This window comes from Diabrotica virgifera, chromosome 2 (genome assembly GCF_917563875.1).
Source record: "Diabrotica virgifera virgifera chromosome 2, PGI_DIABVI_V3a".
NCBI classification, from domain to species: domain Eukaryota; kingdom Metazoa; phylum Arthropoda; class Insecta; order Coleoptera; family Chrysomelidae; genus Diabrotica; species Diabrotica virgifera.
The window spans coordinates 36,400,581-36,417,957 of NC_065444.1; the positions used below are offsets into that span (position 1 = coordinate 36,400,581).

The window sequence follows — 17,377 nt, forward strand, 5'->3', positions numbered from 1 at the left end:
CGCCCAGATGGATGATGTCACTAGTATGATATACGCCAAAAAATCGGAAATTAAAAATAAAAGTCGACCTGTTTCGGGATTTTTCCTTAAAGTCGCCGGTTTACGAAATAATGAATTTATGCGTTACTTTATGGACGCACGGTATTTTATTGTTTTATTCTAAAATCGGCGCAAGAAGCTTGTCAGATTTTTTTATGATTTGCCTAGGCCTAGTAGTAACGCAACTGATAATTTTGAGCACGACGAAATATTTAATATTGCCATAGATTGTTTAAGCAATTTAACCCGCTGAAGAGGAAAGATCTTTTAGTTGACTTTCTCGCATTAAAAATGCTATGAAATCTACAATGAAATAGGATCGGTTAACTGGCCTAGCAACTTTGTGCATTGATAATGATTTGGTAAAATCATGCGATTTTTCGAAAATTATAGACATCTTTGCCAACCTGAAAACTCGAAAGACACCTGTATTATAAAAAATTTCCCTTCTTTTTTAGCCCATTTCTATCCAACTTTGGACATAGGCCTTCCCTAAATCTTTCCATAACTGTCTGTCCTTGGCTGCGCTTTTCCAGTGAATTCCTGCAGCTTTTACAATATCGTCCTTCCATCGCATCTGAGGGCTTCCCCTTCCACTTCTTCCTTTCCACGGTCTCCAGTTTTGTATTTCAGCATTCCATCTTTTATCTTCCTGTCTTGCATTGTGGCCCGCAAATCTCCACTTTAACCCTGTTATGTTCAGTTACATTTTTTACTTTTGTTTTCTCTCTTATCCATTTGTTTGATTTTCTATCTTGCAGTTTTATTCCCAACATGGATCTTTCCATTTTTCTCTGAGTTATTTCTATTTTGTTTATGTTGGCCTTTGTTAATGTCCATGTTTCTAAGCCATACGTCAGAACAGGAAGGATGCACTGGTCAAATACACGGGTTTTTAGGTACTGTTGTATCTTTGTGCTTTTTAGTATACATCTTAACGTTCCAAACCCTGCCCACGTTAAATTTTCCCTATTATAAATATAATCAAAATTTAATAAAATTTATATTTAAAATGTTTCTTATTATTTAAAATTGATAATTTTATACCTTATAAAAGTTAAACAATATTGAAATAAAATATTGAAAAAACGACTCTGTACCGCCATTAAGAAGAACAAAAAATACACTTTCTTCAAATAAACTGTTTTATCCCATGCCTAGATTTTGTGTCACATTTGGAATTACTAAAAATCGATTATCTATAACAAGAAATCGAACTTGACTGACTTGGCAATATTTAGAGCGCCTGTGAGTATAATAATTATTGCTGTCACAATATTGCCTTTTGTTTTTGATAGTATAGTGTCACTGTCACTGTAGCTCTGCTGACGTACTGTTGCGGCACTGATGAAAGTTCGCTAAACTTACAAAAAAAATATTGATGCCTCGATAATGTAGCCTCTTAATACAAAAGATGCATAGCTCGATCAGAGCTCAAAATACAGAAAACATAATTTGTTCTTCCAATTCCCTTTTATTTTTACCAATTTCCTACACTTCAGTCGAAGAAACGCCCCACTCTTCTCTAAACAAAAATTATTATGACAGTAAGTAATAACTGTAAGCTATAGAGATTGATAATAAAATTTTATGTAAATATTGGATAACGTATTGGATAAAAGTCAGACGATAGATATAAAATAATATATGTAGGTATATGTACCTACCAAATAATATTGTTAATTATTATAAAATTTCATCAAGATGAAGCTATTAGCAGTGTATCTTATTTGTTTAAAATTGGTGTTCAGCTTGGAATTGGATTGTAAGTTAAACTTTAAGATTTTCAACGAAAACATTTCGTTTATAAATTCGCAAAAGTGTGTGTGTTATTACGTTGCCGCTCCTGCAATACTCAGATCAGATTTATCGATGGATTCTTATGTAGTTTTTTCTTCTGAATCCAAATATGAAAACGGCATTTCGATATTTCTAACCGTCTTCGAGATAATCGACCTCAAAGTCTAAAATGTGACGTCACAATCGTTTTATTTTCTGCCGACACACTACACTTCCAGCTGAAATCGTTGCTATTAAGTAGGCTAGTTTTTTAATCTCTATTTGTTAAGCAAAGCATAGGTTATTTACATTTGAGCTTGACACTTCGTGAATGTCAAACTAAATTTTAAATTAAGTATTAATAAAACATCAATGACATTTGATAGTGAATTTAATTATTATATAAAATAAATAAGATGTTCAAAAATACAAGTTGAGTATATTTTAAAAGCAATAATTTATTAACAGCTTTAAAAAGGTTTATACGAGTATACGGTTCGCTAAACTCGACACAACTGGCTAGTGATTTTAGTAGGTAATTTTTTTGTTTTTTGCGAATTTTGCCAAAATTGGGAAAATTACTAATCATTTAGTAATTACTAACTAATTAGTAATCATTTTTTTTGCCCAATTGGAAAAATTATTGACTAAAATCACTAGCCAGTTGTGTTTGAGTTTAGCGAACCGACAGTATATGAAATAATATTGTTTGGTATAAAAATTATGGTCTGATATGTGCAATTACATCCTTCTAATGGAAACAAATATTTGAAGATTTTTCTCAAATATGGATACCAACAACATTTTCATTTATAACTCTTTTATTTTTAATTTGACGAAGAAAAGTTATTCTTCATAAAAAGCTCTTCATGTTCTAGGATTTATGATGCAACCATCATATATCAAATTTTATTAATTTTATACGAGGTATATAAAAAATATGAATTTCGATCAAGAGTAAACTACCTTTATAGTTCATAACATTTAAATTAGAATGATATAATTGCACATTAAAACATAATTATTAATTCTAAACTACTTTTCATAATAGCAACTTTCCATATTATGAACTAAAATACGTAAATAAACAAAGTTTTCGTTATGATAATGCTCGCATTTTCAGCTTGTTTGTTATAAATTTATGATTCCAATTGGCTTTTATACTATTATACTGGAGTACATACACAACTTTTATTATTGTTAACTAAAGTAAAAGTGATTCAAATTTGATTACAGATTAGGGCGTCCACTATGTACTTATAAGTACGTAGTTCGATTTCAACTTAATCTCATCAGAGCACCTGTGTGCAAGCACTGAACTGGAATCAGATCTTTTCATCTTTTCGGTGTAATTATTAAAATAATTACAAAAGATGCAACTAGCAACAATAGCACCATATGTGCTAGATATTTGATTCCAGTCAGTGGCGTACTGAGCATGGTTCCGCAGGTTTCGCGGAACCAGGGCCCGGGCCCCGCAGGAACCCGCTTTGATTGATGGGGATTTGATGGGAAAATTTTGAACTGCACAAGTACACACATAGAAAATGTAACTGCTTAATAGATTTTAATTTTTGTGTAGGCACTTATAAATAAACACGAAGAATACCTATTTCTCAAAAAATTTGAAAACAAAATTGATTGAAATACAGGGAACGCTGCTGTTGTAACGTTTCTTACACGTTTTACGTGCTTTCCAAAGCCCATGTTTCAACATTTGTACAGACTAACCGACAGGACATGCCTATACGTGATAACTCAAACACTTGTATATTAGCAAGATCCATGAATAAGATGTAGGTAAACTACAAAGTTGTAAATATGCATTGCAAGTTTTATACGGTCATAAAAATAATCCCAATACAATAGGCTCGATACTCGTGTTTATAGAACCGTCATCATTCAGCCTGTACTTTTATATAGGTACGTAATAGGGATGTTCACAAAAAATTAAAAAGTCATTTCAAACATGTAAAACGATTAAGAAACACCCTAGGAATAATTGTCCAAAATTTCAACAAAATTGAAAAAGCCTTTCTATAAAAAATCTTTATTAGAAATCTAGCATTATTTTAAATTTCAAGAACGCTTCTCTATTGGCCTGACGTCACTAGTTGCATACCCCAAGCGCGCGCCATTCTCATAGTGTTACTGTTTACCTGTTTGACGTTTCAGGTCATTTTATTTTGTTCTCTTCTTGTTTTATCAGGGTTAAAGTGGAGTTTTATAGTGAATTTGTTTAGTTTAAAGTGGATAGACTGTTTGTAAGGACATATTTTGGGTTTTACAAAAATAAACAAATAAAATGGAAGAAGGTTTTCAGAAAGCCGATTCGTATAAACTACCGACTGTAGTGTAGATGTAACAATGGTGTATGATTTATTGGCATCTTGTAAAAAAATAAATCTACCACAGCTTTACTGAGTGTATATTCCATATAATTTTCCATGTCTTCTTTAAGCTAAAAAAATAAATGCTTAATACTCCACAAAAAAAAATAGAGAAAGTTGTATGCATATATTGGCTGGTTATTACTTTACCTTGGTTAGGTGTATTAAAAATATTTTTATTCTTCTTCATGTACCTTGTCCGTTGTGGACGTTGGCTATCATCATGGCAATTTTAATTTCATTTGAGGCGTTTCTGAATAACTCTATCGATTTTTGTCCAAATCATTGGCGTAAGTTTTTAAGTCATGAGTGTCTTTTCTTCCGGATCCGCGTTTGCTCTGTATTTTACCTTGCGTTATCAGTTGGAGTATACGATATTTATCATGCCTCATGATATGACCGAAATATTTAAGATTTCGTTTCTTAATTGTAAAACAGATTTCTTTTTGTTTTCCCATTCGACGCAATACCTGTACTTTGGTGTGGGTCGCCCAGGATATTTTGAGGATACGTGGGTACACCCACATCTCGAATGCCTCTAGCTTTTTCATTAATGTTTCCATTATTGTCCAGGCCTCTGCGCCATATAGCAAGACCGGAAATAATAACATTTTAGCAGCCGCATTTTTAGTGGGAGAGATATTGTGTCGCAATGGGTGAAAATATTTCTCATGCATGTTGTTAAATGTTGCTATGTCCTTTTCAACTCTAGATCTTATTTCGGTTGTTTCGTATTTCGAGTTGACAACTGTTCCAAGGTAAAAAATATTTTTGAACTTGGGTATTATACATTTTCATTTCAACCAATCTTTTCACTAAATTATTAATGATTTTAATATAATATAAAGTCATACCTACATCCACATGTAGTTATTTCAAGGTTTACTTTTACTGTATGTATTATTAGAATCCCGTGTTTAGGAATATCCCAGTTTAAGGAATACAAATTTGAGGTCCCGAAACTTTTTCATTTACTCTTTAAGCGGGTAGGTGCAAAATCTTGGTCCAATGATATTTAAATTCATTCATTTTTTTCGAATCCTGAGAAAACTAATAAGTATTTTTGAAAAATGTAAATGCAGAAAGAACAATTACATTATTACCAAGGGCCGAAAGTCTCTGGAAAACTTCTATGTTTATTTTATTAAGTTAGTTCTTTAAGTTAGTTATTTTAAGTTCTAGCTGCAACAAACCATTTCTTTTTCTGTTTTAAATTGGCTGGAACGGTAATAAAAATCTTGTCAGAACTGTTTTTTGATGTATTTACACACCCAGGAACAAAACACTACTTATTTGGCTTTATTTTTAATAATTAAATACGTAAAAAACTGCGCACATTCAAATACACTGAGTAAATAAGTATACAAAACTAGTCGTCAGTCGTCGATCAAAGACGTTACGACTGCTGACGTCACAGACCGTAGCCTCGCTGCAGGGTACCGTTTTTCTAGCCTCCAAGAAAATCAACATTATGAACTCATTTATCTTAAAAAATATACATTTTTAAACAGTTTTATGATTGTTACGTTTTTATATACCTTGTAATCTATTGAATTAAACTATATTTAAAAATTAGTGAACATCCCTATTCTTAAAAATTGAAATTAAATTCTAAATATAGACAATAGTAGTAAGGATAACAAGACACTATATATAGACACTAATTTCCTTTTAAGAAAATCTCGTCGTTTGATAAAAAATATCAATCCCACCGTTATCCAAGGTTTTTTTGTACTTTTTTTTTAATCGTTTTATCTTCCTACAGATTTGTATGTAATTATTTAATTATTTAATTACATACACTATTTTGTTGATATAAATTTTATTCCAATGTTCATTTTTTAAAAGCTGTGTTAGTTTTCCGATATTAAGGTTTTTAATTATGACTGGAATTTTGGATGTAGAAAATTTTTGAGTTTAATTATTTATAAAAACGGCTGGCGTAAAGTGATCAATGATGTGAGTATGAAAAACGATAGGATAAATATTAATTTACTGTTTTAATAGTATATTGCTTTTTTAAAAAGTTTCTATCATCAAAAGTAAGTAAATTTCGGTTAAAATAATGTTGGTATATTTTTTTGGTTGGTAAAAAGTCGTGAAAATCACTTTCTAATTAGCATCCGAAATGATATTACCGCTTCACAAATTACTTTACTTATTGTTTATAAGATATGTAAGATTCGTTGGTTCAAAGTGCCTATTTTTGAAAAGGCTGTAGTAAAATGGGCTTAAACGAGTCACTAATCACGAGCGTATGCAAAATTTGAACAGACAAATCTTATAACCAATGTTTGTCTTCAGGAAAACAAAAAGTCCAAAATATTCACAATAGCAAAACCTATATTTTTATACTAGTTGAGATTTTTGGTATCATCAATAATTAATAAGTTATAATTTCTTTTCACAATTTTAAATTTTTTTAATTTAAAACCAAATTGTTTTCAAAAATGAGCACTTTGAAGCGGTAAAACTTAAAGATCATATAGGCAATGCATAAGTCAAGTAACTTGTGAAGCGGTAACGATTAATTTCATTTGGAATGCTAATTAAGTGGAATCAGTAGCGATCAACAAAGGTAGCAAAAACGCTTTCAAGATTGCGGATGTAATTTTGAATATTTTTTCGAGATATTTGGCACACGTATTCGTAACATAATAAAGAATGGCGGTACAGAGCTCAATTTGAAAAATATATTAATATGTGGAAATTACTCTGTAATTAAATACAATATTAAAAAAACGAGCCTGCACCGCCATTAAGAAGAACAAAAAAATACACTTTCTTCAAATAAACTTTTTTCTCCGATGCCTAGATTTTGTGTCATTTTGGAACTACTAAATTTTTTTATTTCATTAGTAGTTCCAAAATGACCCAAAATCTAGGCATCGCATAAAAAAGTTTATTTCAAGAAAGTGAAATTCCACATATTAATATATTTTTCAAATTGGGCTCTGTACCGCCATTCTTTATTATATTACAAATACGTGTGCCAAATATCTCGAGAAAATATTCAAAACTACAGCCGCAATCTTGGAACGCGTTTTCGCTACCTGTTGATTGCTACTGTTTCCTCTTAAGGGGTGATTTTTACGATTTATTTACCAAAAAAAGTGTCCAACTTTATTTTGAGCGTTACATAGTTAATATTGATGCTAGAAACTAAAAAATGACAAAAATATAGCTTTTTTAAAAAATTTTAAAAAAGTTGTGATGACTTTTTCTCGAAAATTGATTCATTTTTGGTCATTTCACGTGGAAATATTCGATTTGGAATTTGACGAATAAGAACCTACATTCTATGACCTATTGGGTTTAAAGACTTCGATATACACTATATTTTTCACTTTTTTATAAGTTATATTTTTAATATACGGAAAAACCGTCTCAAAACGTGTTTTTTTTGAAAAATGAACATACTCACTCACAAATAACTCGAAAAGTATTGACTTAGTGAAAAACTCTATAGAAAATAAAGGTTGCTTAGATTTAGTCAGTTTATCCAATTCCGGACTTATCTTGAACGTATGTTGTTCACCCGAGAAGGGGTAAACACACCAAGGGCAGAAGAGCACATCGGCACAATAGGTATCACTTTTTTTGTTTAACATGTTAGCTATGTGTATGCCAAATTTCATCTCAATCCGAGCAGTTCTTTAAAATTTACAGCAAAAACCCTGAGTAAATGGACTATAAATTAGCTTGAGTTTTTATGATATATTTTATGATATATATGATGATTTGTATTTAATGTTTTGGGCGGGGGCCCGCATCCCAACTATTCCCAACTGGAACCAGGGCCCGCCGATCTATCAGTACGCCACTGATTCCAGTTCAGTGCTTCTACAAAGGTGCTCTAATGAGATTAAGTTGAAATCGAAATACGTATAAGCACATAGTAGACGCCCTGTTCTGTAATTAAATCCGAATCATCTTTACTTTAGTTTATTTTTATTCACTTTTGTTGGTATAAAAGGAAATAGTTGGCTAAAGATTGTTATAACGGTGAACGACAAGTCGTGAATGCAACAATAATTATAGATTCCCTTGTCGAGTAATTCACCACTCTGTGTTGCTTTATATTTCCATCTTAAAAGGCGAAAAATTTTCTGGCCTGTTCTATGCTCGATCATATATCTAGATCAGGATTTAGGCTGCTTTTGATCCAACACCCCATATTATGTACTTTAATTGTTAGAATATATTCAACTATAAATTATGGTATTCCTATTAGTGTTAAAATGGACATATGCAGTCTAAGTGGGCGGGCTAATTCCCCGAACCTTTTAGGTCGAAAACTCTTACATAGGATTGATTACATGAAAGTATCGTGTTACAAGACATATGGATGTGAGAGCGATTTTAGTGGTTTTGTATTTGATATTTTTACAGTAGTCTTGAAGTATACGTTGTCGGTTATAAAATAAATAGTTTGTTTAGTATTATTTGTACCTTTTATTATCTACTATTTCTAATAGGTTCTGGGCTCAGTTACGTTGTTAGCTCACCTGTATTAAGATAATAATTAAAAGTGTACAGTCGCGAAATTTTCGTGTTAACCGAATACATAATGGCGGAGAGTGCGAAATATAACGTCGAAAAGTTGAACGGCAAGAACTATCAATCTTGGAGTTATTTAGTGAAAATGTTACTCATCAATGCTGATCTATGGGAAATAGTTTCGAGTGAGTTACCATTAGAAGCAGATCGAAGCAGTTCTTGGAAAAAACAAAATGATAAGGCTTTGTCAACTATAGCCTTACTTGTTGACGTTAATCAATTAGTGCATATCCGGAACAGGGAATTCGCGCGCGATGCGTGGATAGCGCTAAGGGAGTATCATCAGAAATCAAGTTTGTCTAGTATGGTGTTTTTGTTAAAGCAAATCTGTAGGCTATCGCTAGAGGAGAATGGTGATATGGAAGCACACATTAGTTTATTCCTAGAATCGTTGAATAAACTGACCGCCTTAGGGGAAGAAATTAAGGACAGGTTCTCAGCAGGAATTTTGCTGGGAAGTCTTCCAGACTCATACAGTTTTTTGATTACAGCGCTGGAAAGTAGGCCATCGAGTGAATTTACTCTAGAATTTGTTACCAGTAAATTAATAGATGAGTACAGGAGACGTCAGGGAGCTTTGGGAAGAAATCAGGAGGAGTCGGTGATGAAGTCAGTATACGAGGGTAACAAAAATAATGGTACTGCAAGGGCAGAAGCAAGGCAGTGTTATTTTTGTAACCGGAAGGGCCATTTTAAACGAGATTGCTTTAAGTACAAAGCGTTTAAGAAGGAAAAGGCCAATAAAGTCACTGAAGGTACTGATGATGCATGTTTTATGGTCAATTATAGCTCAAGGGACGGAAAAAGGGATTCTGCTTCGTGGTATGTGGACTCAGGAGCTTCGAGCCACATGGTTAATTACAAAGGATTCTATACCCAATTTGACGGTAGCAGAAAAGGCGTCGTAAGTTTGGCGGAGAAAGGGCAATACTCCGAGGTTCAGGGTATAGGAACAGGACTTATTGAGTGCGTGACTGGATCGGGAGTGGAAAATTTAAAAATCGACGAAGTGTTGTATGTGCCGGGATTAGACTCAAATCTGCTTTCGGTGAAAAAGCTAACAAGTGCGGGACATAATGTGCAATTCGATAAAAACGAGTGTAAAATCGCTTTACACGGAAAAGTCGTCGCTAGTGCGGTGCCTTCACCGGATTTATACAAACTTTCAACTGTGGACCATGGATTGAGTGCTGTGGAGCACTCCAGCAACTGTCAACATGCATGGCATAGACGGTTTGGACACAGGGACATGGATGCAGTCAAACACTTAATGGAAAAGGAAATGGCAGTCGGGATTGATATGACTGACTGTAGGATTAGGGAAACTTGTGAATGCTGTATGAAAGGTAAAATTTTACGTAAGAGTTTTCCAAAATTTTCTCATAGCAATACATTTAATATTCTTGACTTATTACATTCGGATATTTGCGGGCCCATGAAGACTGTTACTCCAGGGGGTAAACGTTATATTTTGACTTTAATTGATGATTTTTCTAGATATACAACTATATATTTATTAAATCATAAAAATGAAGCGGTAAAATGTATAAAAGAGTTTATAGAATTTGCGAGTAATCAGTTAGGTAGGGTTCCAAAAGTAATTAGGTCGGATAGGGGTGGCGAGTACGTAAATAATAATTTAAGGGAATTTTTAAAGGGTAAAGGTATAAAAATTCAATATACAGCGGGGTACTCTCCAGAACAAAACGGGGTTGCAGAAAGAAAGAATCGATCTCTAGTTGAAATGGCTAGGTGCATGTTAATCGATGCGGGTTTAGCAAAGAAATTTTGGGGGGAAGCGATAGTGACAGCCAATTATTTGCAAAATCGATTACCTACTAAGTCGAAAGAAAAAACGCCCTATGAATTGTGGCATAAAGTAACACCGAATGTGTCGAATTTGCAAATATTTGGGTCTACGGTTTATAGCCACATTCCCAAAGAAAAAATGAAGGATAAATTTGATCCAAAAGGTGAGTCACTGATATTTGTAGGTTACTCTGATGAATCAAAAGCGTATAGATTGTTAAATGTAGATACAGAACGTATTACAATTAGCCGTAGTGTGGTGTTTTCCAAGAGAAATATATGCGTCGAGAAAAAGGAGGCAAAAAGTGAGGAAATATCCATTGGGTCCATGATGGAACGGGAAAAAATAGAGCCAAACGACGTAGAAGACAGAGAGGTTGCAAATTTTGAAAACACGGAGGAAATAGAAAATTCTACGGACACATCTAACACGTATGAGAGCTTAAGTTGGGAAGAATCCCATGACGATGACGGTGATTCTAACTATCAATTAGATACAGATCTCAATATAGAGAATTCAGGTGATCGTAGATCTAGCAGAATAAATAAAGGTACTCCACCTGAGCGCTACATAGCAAAGTTGACAGAACTCGAAGAAGTAGAACCTAGAAACTTTAAAGAAGCGCTTAAAAGAAGTGATAGTGAAAAATGGAAGCAAGCTATGGAAGAGAAAATCACGTCATTACGGAAAATTTTTTGTAAAAGCAATATTGATATATATTTATATATCAAGGTAATAAATCATGAAAGGGTTTACGTACTTATATACGTGGATGACATTTTAATAGCAGCAAAGGATTCACAGGTAATAATTGATATATTTGAAGAGAAACTAAAATGTAATTTTTATATAAGGAGTTTGGGATTATTACAAGATTATATAGGTATGAAGATTGAAATGTGCGATAAAGGGATATGTAGTTTAAATCAGGCCAGTTGTATTGACAAATTGCTGAACAAGTTTATGATGAAAGGTGGAAAAGAGTTCAATATACCGCTGGATGTTGGATACTATAAGCCTAGCAGAGAAAAGCCGGTGAAAAACAGTGAAATATATCAACAATTGATTGGTGGTTTAGTATATATTGCGGTAAATACTAGACCGGATATATTGGCAAGCGTCACCATACTAAGCCAACAGAATAAAAATCCAAATGAAGTAGATTGGAACGAAGCAAAGAGGGCGTTAAGATATTTAAATAAAGGAAAATATAAAAAGCTTATTTTAGGACAAGAAGGAACAGATAGCGCATTATATGGCTATGCAGACGCTGACTGGGCAGAAGACAAAGGGAACAGAACATCAAATAGCGGGTATATATTTTTATTACGGGGTTCGCCTATAAATTGGGGATGTAGAAAACAGAATTGCGTGTCTCTACCATCAACTGAAGCAGAGTACATAGCATTGGCTGAAGGATGTCAGGAAGCAATTTGGTTAAAACAGGTTATAAAGGAATTTGTGGGTTTAGAGCCGGAATTAGTTATATAGAAAAAGGGGTTGTTAACTTTAGATATTGTCCTACCGAGGATATGATAGCTGATATGTTGACTAAGCCGCTGAATAGGGTTAAGTTAGAGTACTTAAGTAGTAAAGGGGGTCTGTTTGACTAATTCAAAAATAATTTTAGTTGCGAGGGGATGTTAGAATATATTCAACTATAAATTATGGTATTCCTATTAGTGTTAAAATGGACATATGCAGTCTAAGTGGGCGGGCTAATTCCCCGAACCTTTTAGGTCGAAAACTCTTACATAGGATTGATTACATGAAAGTATCGTGTTACAAGACATATGGATGTGAGAGCGATTTTAGTGGTTTTGTATTTGATATTTTTACAGTAGTCTTGAAGTATACGTTGTAGAAGACACATCTTAATTTCTTTGTTTGTATATTATTATAATACGGTTCGGTTATAAAATAAATAGTTTGTTTAGTATTATTTGTACCTTTTATTATCTACTATTTCTAATATTAATTTATTGGCCGCTTCTAAAATGTGTCCGTTTATTGTGCATGGTTGATGTAACATTCTGTTTTTTTCGGAATGACATGACATTTGTTTTCTAAATGTTAAACACCATGTCATCGGCATATCTGTTGCTATTGATGTTTACGCCATTCACCTTGACTCCCTCCTTGGAATCCTCCAGTGCCTCTATAAATAGAAATTCGGAATAAAGATTAAATAGCAAAGGTGATCAAACACATCCTTGTCTATCTCCCCTCCTTTCTACTTCTGCGGAAGTGGAACCTTCAATCTTAATTCTGGCGTTTTGTTTTCAGTATAAGTTCTGTAGTAGTTTGTTGTCTTTCCCATCTAATCCGACTTCTTGCAATCGCTCTAATAGTAGATCGTGTTATTCTATCAAATGCTTTTTCGAAGTCTGTGAGGCATAAAAATATATCTTTCTGTTGGTCGTAGCATTTTTGGGCCAGAACTAGTAAATTGAATAGGGCTTCTCTCTTTCCCATGCCGGCTCTTAATACAAACTGATCATCTCCGATGAATGTTTCGCACTTTTTATAGATTCCGTTATGTACGACTCCATTGAGATAGTTCAAATTTAGGATCGCTGACATAAAACGTTTGTTTAAAGAAGACACTCTTGAGGGTCTACAACAAAAGAATGTTAACACTGGCGAAGCGTCCATGTAACCACTGTTACCATTGGTAACAGTTAAAAATCTTGCAATAAATATTTTATGACTGTTATGAAATAATAATTCCATTTATATTGTTTACCAACAGAAATATTTGTTAAAATAGTACCTAATTCAGTAAATAGCCAACTAGACGCACGAAAATATTGGCGAGATATATGAATCCATTGCACGTTATTATATGCCGTTACCAATACTGGCAGTGGTAACGCAGGAGAAACCTCGCTATCGCTCGGGACTAGCTCGTTATAGAATAGAATAGAATAGAAATATGCTTTATTGTCACTGAAAATTTTTACAATTTTATGGACAAAGCTTACATACAGTCAAAAGAAAAATAATATCAACAAGAAATAACAAATAACAACTACAATTCAATAAAATTAGATAAATCGTCAATATACAGTAAATAAGATATAAAACCAAAGACAAAAACAATTAATTGCAAAATTTATATACATTGCAAATTGAAAGTTGAACATACTTACAACAACTAAAATACAACATTAGGAATTGACAGTTTAAGCTACTGCGTATGAAACCCAATGTTCTTAGTTATTCATTAAGAAATTCTTCTATTGAATAATATGGTCTTTCAGATAGATAGGCTTTTGTCAGTTTACGGAATTTTGGGAAAGATGTTGCAGATTTAAGTTGTAAAGGCAGATGGTTGTAAAGTTTTTTTGCGAAATATAATATAGATTTCTTTACTAACTCAGTGCATGGGATCGGTAAATAAATATCAAAGATTGAATTTCTGGTGGAGTAAAGATGATTGGGCCTTGCTGGAAAAGCATAAAGGTGTTTACGAATTAAACAAACCGTTTCTAGAATATATAAAGATGGAAGTGTTAAAATTCCGTGATTCCTGAAGTAACTTCTGCAATGTGTAGATCTTGCGTTTATGACAATTTTGAAGGAGCGACGCGACGGCTCTGTTCTGTTAGAGACGGCGCGGGGGCACGCTGTGTATATCAGTATTGTCACCATTTTGAGGATTGGTAACATTAGTTTACAGTTCACCAAGAATAGCTGAAAGTCTGAAATTCTAACTGCCTGCGCGAACAATGAAGTGAGAACGCACTCGGAAGGAAAAAGATAGCTTGTACGCGCGGGTGAACTTTAAAATATAGGTACAATCGGAGACACAAATATAGAAACGTAAAGTTTGAATAGTTTCTAATAGGTCCCGTACACAATTATTATTACTGTCATTACTTTTCTTCAGTATATTTGTAGTATTTTTTTACAAAGTGAGATGTAATAAAATAGATCCAACAAAAACCGCTTGTGTTGCTATAAATTATGGCATTATAAACCAAAAATTATATTTTTATATTGACTATTTATACTTTATATTACCATTATATTGACCAAAAGGTTTCGGAGAAAAAGGGCGTAAAGTAAGCAGTAGGGTAATAAAGTAGTAATAAAATCGTCTATTACAATACTAAATAGAAATTAGATGTTCGGTCCCGGTGAAGCATAAATATGGTGTCTTTATACCAGTACCTTTTGTTAAAAGAGATATTTATAACCTTTCTCGTATCCATTTCCATAGCATTTGTGGTCATCGTTTTATTCAGTCCACACAAACTTTTCACTAATTTAAAATCAAAACTGACATTTTTTTCAGCGACATATTGCTTCATAGAAGCCCATACTAACTCTATAGGATTCAAATCCGCATAATATCTTGGGTAACCGTAAAACTGAATGTCCTTTATCCTCGAGTATTTTGTCAATTTCATAGGTTTTAAACAGAGGTTTGTGTAATTTTGTAATGTCGTATAATTCAAGTTTCAACATGTCATCTGTAAAGGAAATATTTCGCGTTGTCAGCCACTGCTGCATTTCTGCTTTCCTGGAAGACATAGTTGGACATTTCTCAGTTTGTACGTTGTGATACGGTGCATTATCAATCACTAAAACGCTGTTCGGGGGCAAATTTGGTATCAGTTTATCCTGAAGCCAGTTTTTGTAATTGTCGTAGTTCATTGCATCATGATAATCTCCTGTTTTTATAGTAGGTTTGTAGCGCAGATAAGCGTTTTTAACAAAACCACTTTCACCTCCAGCATGCACTATCACAAGCATCTGTCCTTTAGATACTGGTTTTTGTATGCCCTTGTTTGAACTATCAGACCAGCTCTTTTGGTAGGTATGAGATGAATGGACGTATGTTTCATCCATGTATATAATTGGGTGATTTGCGTTCCTGTAACGTTTCATACTACGTAAGAAATTCAGTCTAAGATGTTGAATATTGGGCTTTTCCATTAATCATTTTCTATTATTTCTGGTTTTTCGCCAACGAAATCCCATCTTTCTAATTACTGTTCGTAGGCTTTCTATGGAACCTGAGTAGTCGTACTCTTCTGCAAATGTTCTGTGTATGCGTTTCACAGTTGGGACTTGTTTTTGTGTTATACAAAAATCCATTATATAACGTCGAAGACGCCCTATATCAAAATCATCCAAGCACGTTTTTGAAGCGCTTTTTTTTTTCTCTTTTTGTTTGGAGTTACAAATGAGGAATATTCGCCATCTTCAATTAATTGCATTTCCCGAGCAATTTTTTGAACGCTGCTTAAACTAACACCTGTTGCCAATACCACACGTTCCTGCACTTTTTTCAAATCTTTACACGGTTCATTGTTTTTCGCTTCATTTATCATAAAATGAATCACGTTTGCTATCACTTCCCGTGTCTGATTATTTAAAACTTTTCTCTTCAGATTCGATTTAAACAAAATTTGCAAATTTTAAATTGATTCTCCTTTGCGGTTCGTACTTACAAAAATTGTTTCGCAGACTGTACCGACTTGTTCACGTTACAAACGGTAGATATTAAGTGAACGCTCAGTGTGAGATCCGTCGGATGACGAATGCGCATCATGGGCGTGGTTATTTTCAGACTTTCAGCTATTCTTGGTGAACTGTAGTACCTATTACAGATTACAGTGTGCGTGCATTTAAACATGCAAGAGTGTTGCCAGGTGTTGCTACGTATTGTGTAATTGATCAACTACTTGAAAAGTTATTCTCCTTGTATATTTTTTTATATATAGTTTTGAAGAAAAAATGATATTATTGAAAGTGGAAGAATTAAAATATGAATAAAAAATAGTTTTCAAAACCTATTCTTTTTCCTACTTGTTCATTTTTTATGTTAATTTTATGGTAGAATAATATGTTTAGTTTGTTTATTATTTATTGTTATACCTGTTACATATACATAATTACATACATATAATTTGGGAATAGTGATTTGTTTAATTTTATCCCACAGGATTGAAAACAAAAACTTACATTTGGGAGGTTCAAAGGTTCAAAATAATTTTTTTTAAATAAGATTTTTTTACATCTGGTTTGGTAACACTTTAGAGAAAGTCACGCATCGCCACTGAATGTTAATCAATTAGGTCTCTATAAACGAGACTTTGGATTCCAATAAGAAGCTTGATTATTTAGGTTTCCATAAGTGACAAATATTAAGAACTCCTGGTCTAGCTGGAAAATTTGGATTCGTAATTCAATAAAATTTGTTTTATTTCCAGCCCAATGTGACAACCGGGGGACGCTTGTTTATGAAGATATGCACTGCAAGCCTATAACGAAGGAAGGCCACAAATGCCCTGTAGAATTTAAGTGTGATTTGGAAGCCAAAGGCAATACTTGCAGATTTAGAAACAGAGATATTCCTTTTGGTTCTTATCTATCTGACAACGATACGTACAGCGCTTGTAGTGTAGGGTGTAGTTGTCAAGAAGAGTAAGTAGATTAGTAAAAGCTTTCTTTTTTGTTTATGAATTCTGAATTTTATTTAATATAGTATTACTTAGAATTTTTTTTGATATATTGGTTTTCCATTTAGCGATATATTTCGTTAGATTCTCTCGTATAGTATTATATTAGGAAGTTCTTAGTTAAGTAAATAGTAGAACGATCAGATTTGTAGGTTTTGATAGTTCTGTTTTAAGCTATAGTGCGGTGGCTGGTTTTTTCTGGTAGTTACCTAAATATGTAATAAAAAATATTTATTTTTTAGTTAGGTATATACCGTTAAGGTGAAACAGTAGCGATCAACAGGTAGCGAAAACGCGTTCCAAGATTGCGGCTGTAATTTTGAATA

General features: G+C 33.2%; 1 protein-coding gene across 1 annotated transcript in view; it reads left to right on the forward strand.

The window, feature by feature from the left end:
• The first annotated feature begins 1,631 nt into the window (after nt 1-1,631).
• LOC114327417 (uncharacterized) overlaps nt 1,632-17,377 on the forward strand; it is a 46,739-nt gene continuing 30,993 nt past the window's right edge. Inside the window, exons 1-2 of the mRNA XM_050642540.1 lie at nt 1,632-1,804; nt 16,803-17,016. Of these exons, the coding sequence (XP_050498497.1) occupies nt 1,744-1,804; nt 16,803-17,016 (275 nt within the window). The 5' untranslated portion in view covers nt 1,632-1,743. The remainder of the gene's footprint in view (nt 1,805-16,802; nt 17,017-17,377) is intronic.